Source organism: Aulonocara sp. 'chitande type north' Nkhata Bay, linkage group LG20, assembly GCF_057382095.1.
Source record: "Aulonocara sp. 'chitande type north' Nkhata Bay isolate Kocher_YH1m ecotype deep benthic linkage group LG20, A_spYH_male_GT1.1, whole genome shotgun sequence".
Lineage (NCBI taxonomy): Eukaryota > Metazoa > Chordata > Actinopteri > Cichliformes > Cichlidae > Aulonocara > Aulonocara sp. 'chitande type north' Nkhata Bay.
Window position 1 is genome coordinate 983,513 of NC_141363.1, and position 17,304 is coordinate 1,000,816.

Here is a 17,304-nt window from a genome sequence, read left to right on the forward strand (position 1 = left end):
ACTCTCCTCAGCTCTTACTGGGACAGTGGCGCGGCTGCCCCTCTGTTGGTCTTCCATGGTTTCTTGTGTTCTGGGGGCCTCTGGATGTCTGGAGTTTTGATCTCCTCCATACCTGCTTCACGCCCTGGAGGACGGGGCTGTGGCCCCCCCACACTCCCTAGCAGATCGTTACATGGAGAAACCTTTGGAATACAAGCGCGCTGATCCACACAGGTATGCACACGGGTGTTCACTGCTCGTAGACCCAAATTACACCTTTCTTGGCTGCTACTTCGAAGCACATCTGTCCTGCGTGCTGCACAACAACATTGAATATTTAGTATTTACTGCTGTTTACACTTAGCTAGATTAATGCGATGGTGTTGTGTTTAGTATGTTGCTTTGTTTCTTTTTTTTTTTTGTCTTTTTTCGCTTGTTTTCTATTCTTCTCTCAACAGGTGATCCAGGAGATTTTTATTTTTTTTCTCCCCCCCTTTCTCACTGTCCCTCTCCCCTTCTGTTTTTCCTTTCCTTCCTCTTTCTTTCTCCCTTTCCTATCTCTCACTCATGTCTGTCCCGTCTGTAACATCTGAAAATAAAATATAATAAATAATAAAAACAAAGATCGACCAAATGGACCAATACGGCAATGCCACGATGATCCATTTGGCAAAGTAAATCCATTGGGTCTCCTTGTTGGTCTTCAGACAACAATTCTGATGGCTAAAGAACCAAATGGGACAGGCGAGAAAAAAAAAAAAAAAACAAGTCCTCAGTCACATTTACACAACAGAAGAAAACAAAGATGGGAAAAAACAAAACAGGATAATAGATGGAGAAAAACTGAAAAGAAAATTTGGTTCCAAAACAAAGCCACACACTGTAAAGTGATGTCTGGAGTTACTTACCCAGGTATTCCGGTGTTCCACACGGCTCCGTGATTGGTCCGTTCTCAAATCTGGACAGGTAGAAATCTCGCAAAACTACTTTGTTATGGTTGTTTTCTGTGTAGTACATCAGGTTTTCCAGCTACAGAGAATGAGAAACGAAATAGCATTCCTACACAATTTCACACGTACTAAATGACACCATGGAGTCAAAGAAACGGGCCACTGGTTTAAATATCTGATGGTGGGTATTTTAACAGATCAGGACCAAGTGAATGTCCATCAAATTTGCCAAAACAACTCTTGTACAAATCCAAAGAACTGTCAGTCTTTATGCTCTGTACTATTGGACTTAACAGGAACAATAACTTACAATGAACGATGGTAAATGTACATTTATGTACTTTTTGCACAAAGAGGTCATAAATTTAGTGAGTCTCATGAAAACTGTTGGCTTACACATTTCTGCGAAAATGGATCTCCAAATAATTTAACAGCTGCATAAACTCCAGTATATTCAAGTTCAAAGAGGTGAGACTACAAAACTTCATGCGTGCAAGAAACTATGACTGCAGGTAACTCTTGTATGTAATCAGCAGCTCAGGAAACAAATCTCTCCTGTCGAAAATGAGTACTGGAGCAAAACTAGTTTGCCAGTGAAGATAGATGCCTTTAGGAGCAGTGTGTTTGTGTAGACCAAAGAAAGCTTTTCAGGAGAAAAATCTATTCAGATGGGAGGGATGTGAAACATGCAGTGCATGCAAGAGAGCCCTCAAACATCTCACAACTAAAAGACCTTCAGACAAAACAGTGGTGAAAATTCTTAACAATCCAAAAGGTGATGATTTTAATCGACTTAACTTCTATTTTGTAGGAACTGTAGCATTAAATGTTATCCTGATATGTCGAAAACAGTTCCAGTAAGGTAATAATAACACACAAGGGGTTAATAAGTCCTTGATATCATATAGCTCAAGGCCATTTACTTAAAAGTCATTAGTGGGCTAATCGAGGCAAAACTGACAGCCTTCCAGTGCAAATCATCAGTACAAGAGTAATCATCATTTGATGTCACTTATAGAGGTGTGTAGACCTTTGATTGCAAAGAGACAAATAACTGTGTGTGATCTAAATAGCTGTGATGGGGCATGTGGCTGTGAGGGATCTGTCTCAGAGGCAGCATGCATATAGAAGACAAAAGTGGTCCTAGTACTGAGCCACGAGGGACACTAATTCAAATGGTCTGCACAGGATCAAGTATTAGCTTTGGCCACAGAGAAGATTTTGTTAAATAAGTAAGAATGAAAACAATGTAAAGACGATCCCTTAATCCCAATCTAGGTTTCAAGATGGTCCAGCAAAATAAAGTAGTTGACTCTGCCAAATGTAGCTAACAGCACTAGCAGTGAGCAGTCATCACAAAGATATTCACTAAGATGAAAAGACTTTCTCTAGAACCTTAGATAAAAGAAAAGTTCACAGCAACGCTGCTCTATTCACCTGAATGTTTGTGTTATGATCACAATAGAGGGATTAGGCCAGATTAAGAGGCAGTTTAGTTTTTTTCACATCAGGCATGCTTAAGTCAGAACAATAACACTGATAAGTCAACCTGTTAGCAAGACAAGCAAAATTAAGATGTAATGAACCAGCAGATTTAGCAATGTAACTGGAATATGTGCAACAAATTATCATGTTGTTTCTGGACCACGACGAAGCCAAACCCAAACACACTAACACAAGTATTGGTTTCCCTGTAAGAAGTCATTTCTAGTCCTGCATTTATTTCAATTTCACTTTTATTCGATTTTGATTTGGTTTGATTGGTTTATAATCTGATTTCTGCCCCTAGGTTTAAGCAAAATAAAATTTCATCTTTTACCAGTAGAGGGAGTCTGAAGCCCACGAGATGTTGTAGCTCATTCCTAATGGTTTGATGATGTCCGCTAAAGATATGAATCTCTCTGCATGCGTGTCTGTCACTAGAGATTGTTTCAAGCCATAAAGACAGTGTTTACTCCCGTGGTAACAATGTTATCAAACGTTCAGTCATTACCGGGATGGCAGAAGTATGCTTTTATGTGTCTCCAAAGATTTTGTGCTGACTAAATACTTAATATTGCTTTCTGGAGTGTGACGGCGCTCACTCGACAAAGTTAGTTAGTCACTAATCTATTTTTATCTTTTTATGGTAGTGGCACTCACTACACACACACACACACACACACACACACACACACACACACACACACACACACACACACACGCCATAAGACACAGAAAGGCAGTCAGCATGTACCTTCAGGTTCCTGTGAACTATGTTGAGGGAGTGTAAGTATGCCACAGCCTCCAGGACTTGTCTGATGACATTGGAAGCGTCTCTCTCTGTGTAGTTCCCTTGGTCCAGAATCCAGTCAAAAACATCTCCTCCTGTGGCACTGCGTGCAGTCGCACACACGCACGCACACACACACACACACACACACACACACACACACACACACACACACACACACACACACACATGCGTGCACACAGGCACAAGTACACGTATTACTAAAAATCCCATGACATGTAAAAGGCTATTTTGAAACACTGTAAACCACTTTCAGTCTTTTTGCAGCACAGTTTCCTTTTATTTACGAAGGATAAACAACCTTCTCTGCTAGGCTGGAGCCAGCACTGCTGAGCAATTAAGAACGATACTATTAGTCATTACCAGTGTTGGTCAAGTTACTTGAAAAAAGTAATCAGTAACTAATTACTGATTACTTTCCCAAAAAAGTAATCCCGTTACTTTACTGATTACTTATTTTCAAAAGTAATTAATTACTTAGTTACTTAGTTACTTTTTAAAAACACGATTTACAACCTGAATAGGTGATAAAGCGATAGATATTTCAGCCCAATTCTACTTTTTCTGCATAATCCATCATACAAAATGTAATCAAATGGAAAAGTCTCTTTTTAAAACTTGTTTTATTAGTTTTAATCTTTTAACTTTATGCATCAAGCAAAAATTTAATTATATGCAACATTCTCTGACTTGAATAAATTAGTTTAACATTTAAACCTATTTTCTACACATTCCAGCACATAAAATAAAATATTTTTTGTGTTTACACTCAGTCTTTCAAATAGATGCAAGTAAAACGCAGCAGAAAATAAATAAAGTCAAAGACTCAGCGGTCCTGTTGCTCTATTTTCACCTGTAAAGCAGGAGTGGGGCAGGCGGAGGTTTACCCTGGTGCAGGTGTGCCGCGGTCAGTGGAAGAATCCGCGAGTTTCTCTGTGAGTTTCCCATTACGTCATAGCTACTCGGTGCTTGCTTGGAAGTTTAGGGGTTTTTTCGCTGTAAAAAGAAGTTTTCTTCCCACGCACGATGGACACTAATGTTTTTGTCACTTTTTATGGAATCAAACTCAAAGTAAGGTCAGTACTTCCACGCTTTAAACGCTGCACGCTCATACTCTCTCTGCACTCGATATATGATCCATTGTTGATCTGCACACAGCTGTTGTCACGAACGGCGCACTCGCTTACGTCACTGTCATGAGACATTCTCGCAAAAAATCACGGTTTTAGTAACGCAGTAACGCAGCGTTCCTACGGGAAAGTAACGGTAATCTAATTACCGTTTTTGCAATAGTAATCCCTTACTTTACTCGTTACTTGAAAAAAGTAATCAGATTACAGTAACACGTTACTTGTAACGCGTTACTGCCCATCTCTGGTCATTACTCTAACATACTTAGTTACATTTTGAGATGAACGATGACAATGATTATCATGTAATGCTTCCAGCAGGAGGTCTGGTGCCTGGGCTAATGTGTGAGCTACACATAAATAGCCCGATGTACACACAAATGACTGCAAGTGCAGTTTGTCTTTCTCTGTTTCAGTAACACGGCATAAATAATGTGTCCACTCTGCTCCAGTCATTATTATTGCTTTCAAATAAAGCTGCAAATATCAAAATGCGCAAGTCACAAGTGATGTGGATTAGGTGAGTTCTAGTGTATCGATCCCAAGCTCTCCACAGAGACTCTCTTGTAGCAGAGCAGTGCTTCAGGAGCACTGAGTAATGTTGAGTGTTACTAAGAGCAAATATCTCATCAAATCTAACACCTTCCCCTGTGTCTGAGGGGAACAACAGAGCACACAGTAATAAGAGGATAGACTCAACTCCTACCCTCGAGCTGCTGGATTTGTGTTACGGCACATGCACAAAAACGACACTCAAACAGATACTGACAATGATGTTAACGCGAGAAAGACAATCGGTGGAAAAGTTCAAAGAAATGCTCACAGCTCCTGGATGATGAAATATTCCTTCCGAGTCTCAAACGTATCTATCAGCTGAAGGATGTTTGGATGGTTTAACCTGGAAGAGGCAAAAGAAGTCACAGGCTGTAGGACGCTACGTGCAAACGTAAGGTGCTAAGGAGTCTGTCAGGTGACTAAATAAAGCAAAAAGCACAATTCACATCTCAGCTTACAATATCAACAAGAATTATTGCACAATTCATTTCACTTGAAAATTAGTATATCCAAACATTCTCTCCTTCTCCTCCTCTCCGCCTTTCTCCATTGCTCAATCATACATCCATCTGTTCACAAACTGATTGCGTACAGTTTCAGAATCATGATTTCGTTCTTGGCAGCCTTGCGGACTTTCCTGCCATCTTTCTTGAGGAATTTCTTGCAGACAAACACCTTGTCTGTTTGTCTGTCCTTTGCCAGGCACAGCTCGCAGAACTCCTTCCTACGCGATAAGAAAAAGAAATGGACAGAAAGACAGACAGACTGAGAACAGCAGAAAGAGTAAATGCTGGAAGAAGGATGAAAGTTTCTGATATTTTTTGTATGAGAGCGCGGTCCAGGAGAGACAGAATAATATTCAAATTAGGGGCACAAAGAGTACACTGGCTGCTTTGGTGAAACTCAGTGAAATAATTTAATTAGGAGGTGAAGCTTTGGATAGAAGGGTTGAAATGGGTCTTACAGCTCCCATCAGCTGGGCGGCATTAGGTTTTGAGCCTTTGGGGCATTCAGTACTTCACCCAAATGGATTCAGGGAAGCTTCGTGATGGAAAATTAAACTGCAATGTTTCACAATGAGAATGAAAAAGAAAAAGCGATAAACACAATTTTAAGAAGCACATGTACAGGCCTACAGCAAAAGCTTTGCACTTAATTCTGACTTAATGTGTTTTTAAGTTTGTGTGTGTGTACATGCACGCGTGTGTGTGTTATATAAAAGATGAGCAGAAATCTCTGAGGCCAGATGCTGATGTTGCCATATGGCCTTTTACACTGATTGGTATTTGTGTGTATGGTTTGCATGCCTGCCTGTGTGTGTGTGTGAGTTCGTGTTTCTCGAAGGGGTGCGCAGAAGAAAATGGTTCGTTTTCAGCCAGTTGAGCAGCAAACTGATTTTCAGAGGTTTTACGCAATATGTCTAAATATTTTTTGAATAAATAATAGATCCAGTGAATAAACAATAGCCTTCGAACAATGTGTTTCCTGAACTTTTACAATCAAAAATATTGAGACAATTGGCTAAACCGGACAAATTTGTCACATTTGTCTGTTACACACCAGCATCGCGCTGTTACCTTCTGTCATTCCTGCAGTGAAACCTTCTAATATGCCAAACCAAAGCTGTGGTGAGAACTGTCCAGTTCAGAAAATAACTCATGAGGTGAATGAAAACCTTGTGCCTGTGAAATGTTTACAATGGAGAGGAGGGAAAAGAAATCCGTGCATAAAGCTTTATAGCACTCACGCTCGCAGGACTTGTCCGAACTCATACTTGTCTGTGACATCAGATATGGTGTCATACGTTCGCCCATCTCGCAGGGCAAGGCACCCAAATGGCATGACGGCATTCACCTAAAAAGAAACAAAAATGAGAAACGAAGAGAAAGGTCTTTGAGTCACTTCACTATTGGGGTCAAATAAATTATTCTGAAGATGCCTTCAGGTGACAGACAGATAAAAGGAAACGGAGAGGCAAAAACCAGCATATTAAAGAGGAACAGAGTTACTGATGAAACACTGTGAAAGCTTCCCAGTTGTTGAAGTCAGAAGAGACTGAAGGAGCGTCATTACTATTAGTCTTTAAAATATACAGTACGATGGAGCGCCACAGATACAACCGTGTCAGTTTCAGAACAAATGTGAATGCCGATGCTTCTGGCAGCCTGGTTTATGCCAGCCTTGTCAACAGACCCTAAGCTACCCACTAAGCTTCTCTTTACTCTGCTAAAGTCTGCAGATTCAGTGCAACGTCTGTCAAGTTCAAGTTAAACTTTATTTCTAAAGGGCAGTGTCCCTGCATCCCTGAAGCAGCTGGTTTCTTCACCAATCGCTGGACTGACACCGCTAGATTTTAATGACATAATTTCTTTTGTTCACAGTCTGTCAGTGTTGATATGACACAGAATGACTTTTAATGCTTCCCTTTTATCTCATCGTAACTCCTGCTGCTAGCCTCGCATATACTGTATATAATACTGCACTGGTCTTTTCACCTGATAGTAACTCATACTGTTAACACTGCACATACTGTATGTAATACTGTATATTTATATATAAAATCTTCTTATCATGTTTACCTTAAAATAGCTTGTGACCCCACAGGAGGTTCCAAACGCCCAGGTAGAATATGAAGGATCTAGCAATCGATATACCATCTCACCACAGTCCTCAGGCAATCCTCACCCACACCTTTTAAGCACACCATCTACTGTAGGAGACAGATTCCCTGGAAACTTCACTCATGCATCGTTAAGGTCCTTCTCCTCCATCACGTACTGTTACCTGAGCCTTAATATCGAACCTATTCCCATTCGTCGTATAATTTCTATTGTTTCTATCTCCGAGTCTCTTCAATTGAGTTAGGAAATGACGCAGTAGGGAGGGAATGGGACATTTGAGAAGGAGCTTTGATTAATGTGAGTAATTGCATTGAGAGAGCCAGTAATGTAAAGATGACTTCATTGTTTATTGTGTAACAGCGAGAGAGAGAGAGAGAGAGAGAGAGGAATAGCCAGATATATATAACAGGAGAGAAGACAATCCTTAGCAGAAATGGCATTTTGTGGGTGCTAATTTAGGATTAAGGAATGAATATCAGTGACATAAAATCCTCTCTCTTCTCTTTGTGTGCATGACATCACCAGTGTAGATGATAGGGCCAGAGGTGGGTCTGTCCTGTGATGGAGGAGGGGCAGGAAAGTACTGTGTAATCCCAGTGCTGGCCGTAATCTTTAATCTGTACCCCTAATCCAGAGTGCTGGGATGCAATGTGTGTATGTGCAGGCGTATAAAAGTGTGTGCCTGAGCAAGTATAAAGGCTGATGCGGGTAAGTCGCAAGTACAGATAGAGGTTTGAGCAGGAGGGTGCGTGCCTGTGTGTACGTATGCATCCATATGTCCATCCTTGTGTGAGTGTAATGCCCCGGTGAGATGGGAGGTATTTAGTGGTGAAAATGCACAGTACTGCCAGAAGATTATGTAAGCGCAACAACAATCCCATGACAAGGTCCAGGACGGTGAAGGTGAAGCTGGCATGAATGGAGCACATCCATCCCTCTGGGAACAAAGTGTACCCGCTGAAATAAAGTAAAGGCTGCCAAGCCCCAAGTATTATTCTTCAGAAGGGTCAGGAAATGGGTTTGCCAAGAACTTTGAGATGCTACGTTTTCAGCCCATCCCTTTCTTGCTCCGTCCCCATCTGCAGACACTATACACACTATTAAAATAAATCTGTTTCTGCCTTTACACTGGCATTAACGTTTTTAAAAACTTTTCCTCCAGTTTGTTTAACAGTTGGTGTCGGTTTAGTTGAAACTTAAAATGAAGCACTTCACTTCTTTGTGTGAAGTACAAATTCCCAGAGGGTTTGAAATGTGGATGGCCTTAAAAAGAACACTAAATAACTGTCTGTGCTTTCCATTTGGAGGGATGTAATCAGTCCAGGGTACTTTCTTTCAGTTACAGTGTATCTCACCTTTTCTCTCCTTGTGCCAACAGAGAATGTTTCTCAGACTGCCATAAAAACACCGTACCTGCAGAATACTGAGTCAGTGCGAGCCTCGAAGTTGACGAGGAGTAGGAGGAGATATATGGAGGATATGAGGAGAATGGAGATGAGAGGGAAGGACTGGAAAAGATGGAAGACGAGGGAAAAGGTGAGAAATAATGGGAACAGAAAAGCAAAGTGAAAAGTGCACTGTGACTAAGTGGAAAGGTGGATAGAGAAAATAGTGTACATGAGAACAGAACAAAGTGTGAAACACAGAACTGCAGAGGCAGACTGAGAGTACCTATCAACCTCACAGCTTCACAGCTATCTGTGTGCAAATGCTTGCACAGGTGAGTGTGTTTCTTTGCGAGTGTAAGTGTGGGCACATGTGGCTGTATGTGTGTATATGTTAACAGGCTTTGTCAGACTCACTGTGTTTGGTAAGGGTATGAAAGGATGTCCCCGGAGTCAGAAAGCACTTGAAGGCATGACAGGGCAACCTCTCTGTAAGAAACATTTACAGCCACCAGCCTGAATATGTGCCACAGATTTGCAGGTAGCACGATATCAGGGATAAAATGAAAGCATTGAAGTGCAGTGCAACATTCCAGCCTTTCTAAGATAAGAGATAAGATAGAACTTTATTAATCCCTCGGGTGGGTTCCTCTGGGAAATTCGATTTCCAAAAAGCACAGCAACGACCGAAGTTACAGTTACAGAATTGTTATATATATATATATACACACACACACACACACACACACACACACACACACATATATATATATAAATACAGAGACAAATATAAATAAAATATACAAAGGGGATAAATAGAATAAATAGGAATAAAAAATAAAAATACAAGTGAATTGCACATTTCAAGTATTGAGTCTATTGCACTGTTGACTATTTACAAAAAGTATTGCACAAGGTATTGCACAGTGAGGTGAAGAGGCACTACAGCTTAGTTGTTCCCCCCTCCTTTGTCCTCCTGTCTCCCCTCCCTCTCCCCTCCAGAGAGGAGTTAAACAGTCTGATGGCGTGTGGGACAAAGGAGTTTTTAAGTCTGTTAGTTCTTGTCTTGGGGAGAAGCAACCTGTCACTGAACAGACTCTTCTGGTTGTTTATGGCCGTGTGCAGAGGATGCCCAGCATTGTTCATAATGTCCATCAGTTTCTTTAATGTCCTTTTCTCTGCCACTGTCACCAGAGTGTCCAGCTTCATGCCGACCACAGAGCTAGCCCTCCTGATCAGTTTCTCCAGCCTGGATGAGTCCTTCTTTGCTGTGCTGCTCCCCCAGCACACCACAGCATAGAAAAGTACTCCAGCAACCACCGACTGGTAAAACATCCTCAGGAGCTTCCTGCAGATGTTAAAAGACCTCAGCCTCCTGAGGAAGTACAGTCGGCTTTGGGCTTTTTTATACAGGTGCTCTGTGTTGCATGACCAGTCCAGTTTATTGTCCACCCACAGCCCGAGGTACTTGTACTTGTTGACCACCTCCACCTCCTCCCCCTCTATCTGAACCGGCAGTGGACCTTCTCTGGACCTCCCGAAGTCCACAACCAGTTCCTTAGTCTTTGAGGTGTTGAGTTGCAGGTGGTTTGTGTGACTCCATGCGACAAAGTTCCTCACCAGACTTCTGTACTCCTCTTCCTGATCATCCCAGATACACCCCATGATGGCCGTGTCATCTGCAAACTTCTGAATATGGCATAATTCAGAGTTGTAGCAGAAGTCAGAGGTGTACAGGGTGAAGAGAAGAGGGGACAGCACAGTTCCCTGTGGTGCTCCTGTGCTGCTGACCACTGTGTCAGACGTGATGTCCTTCAGCCTGACGTACTGTGGTCTGTCAGTGAGGTAGTCGGAGATCCAAGCCACCAGGCAGGGGTCCACCTCCATCCTGTTCAGTTTTTCCTGAAGCATACAGGGCCGGATGGTATTAAAGGCACTGGAAAAGTCAAGAAACAGGATCCTGACCGTGCCTTTTCCCCCATCTAGGTGTGAGTGGGCTCTATGCAGGAGGTACAGGATGGCATCCTCCACTCCGACACCCGCCTTGTATGCAAACTGTAGTGGGTCCTGGGCATGTTGTACCTGTGGTCGGAGGAGGTTGAGGAAGAGCCGCTCTAGAGTTTTCATAAGATGTGACGTCAGTGCCACCGGTCGGAAGCGATGCCGTCACTGATCTCTCAGTGGCAGGTTCGCCTTTGAATCAGCAGGTCTGACTGCTGTGTGATGTGGGAGTCTCAGCATCACAAGAAATGTTTCCTTTTAACATTTCCAGATTTTTTCAGTCATGCCTTTTTTTTTTGTTGCTAATGGTCAATCTGTGATTCAAACTCGCTATGTGGAGGCCAGTGTTGGTCAAGTTACTTGAAAAAAGTAATCAGTAACTAATTGCTGATTACTTCCCCCCAAAAGTAATCCCATTACTTTACTGATTACTTATTTTCAAAAGTAATTAATTACTTAGTTACTTAGTTACTTTTTAAAACACAATTTACAACCTGAAGAGGTGATAAAGTGATAGATCTTTCAGCCCAATTCTACTTTTTCTACATAATCCATCATACAAAATGTAATCAAATGGAAAAGTCTCTTTTTTTTAAACTTGTTTTATTAGTTTTAATCTTTTAACTTTATGCATCAAGCAAAATTTTAATTATATGCAACATTCTCTGACTTGAATAAATTAGTTGAACATTTAAACCTATTTTCTGCACATTCCAGCACATAAAATAAAATTTTTTGTTTTTCAATTCAATTCATCCATCCATCCATCCATCTTCATCCGCTTATCCGAGGTCGGGTCGCGGGGGTAGCAGCCTAAGCAAAGAGGTCCAGACCTCCCTCTCCCCAGCCACCTCCTCCAGCTTGTCCGGGGGAATACCAAGGCGTTCCCAGGCCAGCCGAGAGATATAATCTCTCCAGCGTGTCCTGGGTCTGCCCCGGGGCCTCCTCCCGGTGGGACATGCCTGGAACACCTCGCCCAGGAGGCGCCCAGGGGGCATCCTTGCCAGATGCCCGAACCACCTCAGCTGGCTCCTTTCGATGTGGAGCAGCAGCTGCTCTACTCTAAGCCCCTCCCGGATGGCCGAACTTCTCACCCTATCTCTAAGGGAGAGGCCAGCCACCCTTCGGAGGAAGCTCATTTCCGCCGCTTGTATCCGCGATCTCGTTCTTTCGGTCACTACCCACAGCTCGTGGCCATAGGTGAGGGTAGGGACGTAGATCGACCGGTAAATTGAGAGCTTCGCTTTTACACTCAGCTCCCTCTTCACCACGACTGACCGGTGCAGTGTCCGCATTACTGCAGCCGCAGCCCCAATCCGTCTGTCGATCTCCAGCTCCCTTCTCCCATCACTCGCGAACAAGACCCCGAGATACTTGAACTCCTCCACTTGGGGCAGGAACTCATCCCCGACCCGGAGTGGGCACTCCACCCTTTTCCGGCTGAGAACCATGGCCTCAGATTTGGAGGTGCTGATCCTCATTCCCGCTGCGTTACACTCGGCTGCGAACCGCTCCAGTGCGAGCTGGAGGCCCTCACCCGATGAAGCCAACAGAACCACATCATCCGCAAAAATCAGAGATGAGATTCTGAGGCCACCAAAGCGAAAGCCCTCCGCCACTTGGCTGCGCCTAGAAATCCTGTCCATAAAAATTATGAACAGAACCGGAGACAAAGGGCCAAGCGGAATGCGGCTCGGGCAGTGGCTGAAGCAAAAACTCGGGTGTGGGAGGAGTTCGGAGAGGCCATGGAAAAAGACTTTCGGACTGCCTCGAAGAGATTCTGGCAAACCGTCAGGCGTCTCAGGAGGGGAAAGCGGTGCTCTACCTGCACTGTGTATAGTGCTGGCGGAGCGCTGTTGACGTCGACTGAGAAAATTGTCGGGCGGTGGAAGGAATACTTCGAGGACCTCCTTAATCCCACTGACACGTCTTCCGGGGAGGAAGCAGAGTCTGGGGATGAGGGGTGTGACCCACCGATTTCCGGGGGCGAGGTCACTGAGGCAGTTAAACAACTCCTTGGTGGCAGAGCCCCTGGTGTCGATGAGGTCCGCCCCGAGTTCCTGAAGGCTCTGGACGTTGTAGGGCTGTCTTGGTTGACACGTCTCTGCAATGTTGCGTGGAGATCAGGGGCAGTACCTGTGGACTGGCAGACCGGGGTGGTGGTCCCCATCTTCAAGAAGGGGGACCGGAGGGTGTGTTCCAACTACAGGGGGATCACACTCCTCAGCCTCCCCGGGAAAGTCTATGCCAGGGTGCTGGAGAGGAGGGTTCGTCCGCTAGTCGAACCTCGGATACAGGAGGAACAATGCGGTTTTCGTCCTGGTCGCGGAACACTGGACCAGCTCTTTGTCCTCTCGAGGATACTTGAGGGTGCATGGGAGTTTGCCCAACCAGTCTACATGTGTTTTGTGGACCTGGAGAAGGCATTCGACCGTGTCCCTCGGGGCGTCCTGTGGGAGGTGTTGCGCGAGTATGGGGTGTCTGGCCCATTGCTACGGGCCATTCAATCCCTATACAACCGTTGCAAGAGCTTGGTTCGCATTGCCGGCAATAAGTCGGACTCGTTCCCGGTGGGTGATGGGCTTATTTATATAGCGCCAAATCACAACATAAGTTGCCTCAAGGCGCATCATAGATACAGAGAAAAACCCAACAATCATATGACCCCCTATGAGCAAGCACTTTGGCAACAGTGGGAAGGAAAAACTCCCTTTTAACAGGAAGAAACCTCCAGCAGAACCAGGCTCAGGGAGGGGCGGGGCCATCTGCTGTGATTGGTTGGGTGAGAGAAGGAAGACAGGATAAAAGAAATGCTGTGGAAGAGAGACAGAGATTAATAACAGATATTAACCTCTGTTTTTACACTCAGTCTTTCAAATAGATGCAAGTAAAACACAGCAGAAAATAAATAAAGTCAAAGACTCAGCGGTCCTGTTGCTCTATTTTCACCTGTAAAGCAGGAGTGGGGCAGGCGGAGGTTTACCCTGGTGCAGGTGTGCCGCAGCGGTCAGTGGAAGAATCCGCGAGTTTCTCTGTGAGTTTCCCATTACGTCGTTGCGCACTCTGAGCTTGTTTAGGGGTTTTTCGCTGTAAAAAGAAGTTTTCTTCCCACGCACAGCGGACACTAATGTTTTTGTCACTTTTTATGGAATCAAACTCAAAGTAAGGTCAGTACTTCCACGCTTTAAACGCTGCAGGCTCATACTCTCTCCGCACTGATATATGATCCATTGTTGATCTGCACACAGCTGTTGTCACGAACGTCGCACTCGCTTACGTCACTGTCATGAGACATTCTCGCAATAAATCACGGTTTTAGTAACGCAGTAACGCAGCGTTCCTACGGGAAAGTAACGGTAATCTAATTACCGTTTTGCAATAGTAATCCCTTACTTTACTCGTTACTTGAAAAAAGTAATCGGATTACAGTAACGCGTTACTGCCCATCTCTGGTGGAGACATGACTGAGCACCTACAGGTGGGAAAATGTATTTTTATATTTTTCATTTTAATAAGAAGGGAGTAACTAATGTATGATTTCAGTACTTACAAAATAAGTCAGTGTTTCTGAGGGATGAGGAACTAACTGTCCCTTCATACTGCCTCTAATTAGACCACAAAATGTAACAAGCGCAGAGCTCAGGAGACTCAATTCAGCTCACACTGTCAAACGTGGTCAAAATAAGCACTGAGTCTCCTATAATTAAACAAAACTGTAACACAAATGGGAATAACATGATTTACATGGATCTTAACTCACTTCAGCTGAACTTTTGAAATTTTAAATAAGAGTCCATCGACATTACTTAATAATGTAGAATTCAGGAAACGCTGGCAGGGAACAAAAAAGGCAGCCTTGTAACAACTGCAGAGTTTGCTGCGTACTTTCCTTATATTCTTATAAAATGCACACCCATTAACACACACAGGCACACGCACACTTCGGTGTGAAGCCGCACCGAGCTATCCGAGACATCACACTTCATCTTCGGCACCCCTAAATCAAATTGCCGGTGCACAGCTCTGCGTTTGTGGGTGTCTGTGTGGCTGTTCACAAGTGCTGTGTTTAGGCTAAAATGGAACAGAACAGCTTTTTATCGGCTCATACAGGAAGTGTTTCAGAGGTTCTTGGCGTCAAGGTTATGATTCTGCTATTTAACGCCACTCATGTCTTTAGCCATTCTGTCCCACTTGGCACAGGCTCAGTCGGCCTCTCTGGAGAAAAAGCAAACGGTCTCTTTCTTATCGGCAAATCGACGCTGTCTCAGGGCTAAACACAAACAGAATAACAGACACGAAGAAACGCAGTAGGCATGCGCTGTGTGTGACAAGGCGCTATGTCTACTTTCCCTTTGGATGTGCTGCCAGTTTTAGAAAGCTGAGAATAATTGCAAATGGATGTTATGTAAATATTTCACCCACTGCTGTGTGAAGCTGCTTTTTGTGTTGTCAGTCAAGTGCTTAGTTGTGTCAGTGTGTCCTTGTCACTGTCAGACTGATGCTGCTTGCAAATCGACAACATTGTCATTATCTTCATCACCACAATGCAAATCCTGATATCCACACAATTCGATTAAGTCATGCTGCACTGCCTTTGTTAAGAGGTGACTGGAGATGCACAGTATAATAAGATAAACGGCACCAAAGTGTACGTGTCTGCATGTGTGTGTGTTTGTGAAGGAAAATATTAACAAGTATGTCGATGTTTGCCTCCGGAGAAGAATGAGAGCAGCAGATTTGCTTGAACGAAACATGACAGGCCTCGCATGTCAGGTTGCATATGCCTCCATACGCAGAGACAGTATATTTTTCAGAGCTTCGCTACAACTGTCCTTGGCAGAGCAGCATGCTGAATATATCGGCCCCTCGTTAGTGTTAGACATGCACTCTGCCTACCTCACAGCATCAACACAGGCGCCCAGGAATAGCATGTTTTCACTTTAACCATTTCATCTGTGTGAATGTGTGTGTGAATGGGTGGATGACTGGATATGTAAAGCGCTTTGGGGTCCTTAGGGACTAGTAAAGCGCTATATAAATACAGGCCATTTACCATCTCTTTCCCTGCCTCTCCAGCTTTCTTCTCTCAGTCTTTCACTTGTCCTGAAAGCTTTTGTGTCATTATTGTTTCCAAATCCTTGACTTAGTCAACCTGTAAAGGTGATCATTTCAAACCCAGGCTGAGAAATGGAGGAGCCGGGATAGGGAGAGGCGACATCGGAGGTTAATACTGATACAGCAGCCACTGATATGCAGGAAGAATTTGGAGAAAGAAAAGAAATCTATCCTGTTGTGACCCCCCCCCCCCCCCCCCCCCTCCCTTTTTCACAAGGGGTCACCGCTGAAGGTAGCTCCACATGTTTGATTTGACAGATTTTTGCACCAGGTGCCCCCAAAAGGATTCATGTCTCCCTCAGGACCAAACTGGGATCTTTTGCTTTGTAGATGAACGTGTGACCACAACACCACGGAGCAAACTGGTGTGTGTGAGAGTAGGACGATTAAATATATTTAAAATGTACAAACAAACCTATTATGTGACAGGAGGTCATTTTCTGAGTCCCTAAAAGGCCTTGAGAGGGTTATTAAGCAAATCATTACCTCCGTGTTTCATACTTTTAATACGATTAAAAATAATAACCATATCTTTGTTTTTTTTCTGCCCTCGCCTTGATATTCATGTGCTTGTTTTTGTGTGTGCAAATCAGCGTGTGCCTCTTCATCCATGTATAACGAGACATGACAGCTGCAGCCTGTTCCTTATTGATCAGTCAGGAGCTCCTGTTATTTACTTGACTTAACACAGAGAAAAGAAAACAAGGCTGAAATTGACTTTTCATCATGGAACGCTTGGGGGTTTAAAAATCCTTCACATCAAGTCCACAACATTATGTAAGAATTGCATCAGGTGCAATTAGGAAATAAGCCCTTTCATATTGCCATTTATGTCATTTTGGTCCACAAAGCACATCCCCAGTAAGAATATAATGCCATTAAGCAGAAATTAGTCCACCAATTCCTACTAGGCTCATTGCCTGAGTAGACAAGTGTGTGCCCCATATTGAGCAGAGCACACAGCAGAGGTTGGTCCCAGACCTTATCAGGATGCTGCCACATGAAAGTGGGACAAATAAAAGAGTTGTGAGGACATGACAGCGTACACAGGAGAGAAGGATGAGAGGTATGAGAAAGAGAAGCAGATGAAGGGCCAATTATCAGCGCTTGATAAAAATCAAATGTAGTACATTTACTTGTAGCACACAAGCATGAACAACAGACGGTGAATGGAGTATCATCTGAAATATATACACACACACACACACACACACTCACACACACATTTGGACAGTAAACTTATAATATGAAGAGTTATGTGTGTCTAAATGTCAC

General features: G+C 43.6%; 1 protein-coding gene across 2 annotated transcripts in view; it reads right to left on the minus strand.

The window, feature by feature from the left end:
- camkvl (CaM kinase-like vesicle-associated, like) overlaps window positions 1-17,304 on the minus strand; it is a 48,539-nt gene that overhangs the window by 7,689 nt on the left and 23,546 nt on the right. The window contains exons 1-6 of one of the 2 annotated variants that reach the window (XM_086276796.1): window positions 6,917-7,041; window positions 6,655-6,761; window positions 5,500-5,631; window positions 5,176-5,250; window positions 3,166-3,304; window positions 888-1,008 (exon numbers count right to left, since the gene is read on the minus strand). In XM_086276796.1, the coding sequence (XP_086132922.1) occupies window positions 888-1,008; window positions 3,166-3,304; window positions 5,176-5,250; window positions 5,500-5,631; window positions 6,655-6,749 (562 nt within the window). In that variant the 5' untranslated portion in view covers window positions 6,750-6,761; window positions 6,917-7,041. Of the gene's footprint in view, window positions 1-887; window positions 1,009-3,165; window positions 3,305-5,175; window positions 5,251-5,499; window positions 5,632-6,654; window positions 6,762-6,916; window positions 7,042-17,304 lie in introns of those variants that run through there. The other variant, XM_086276795.1, reaches the window with a different exon arrangement.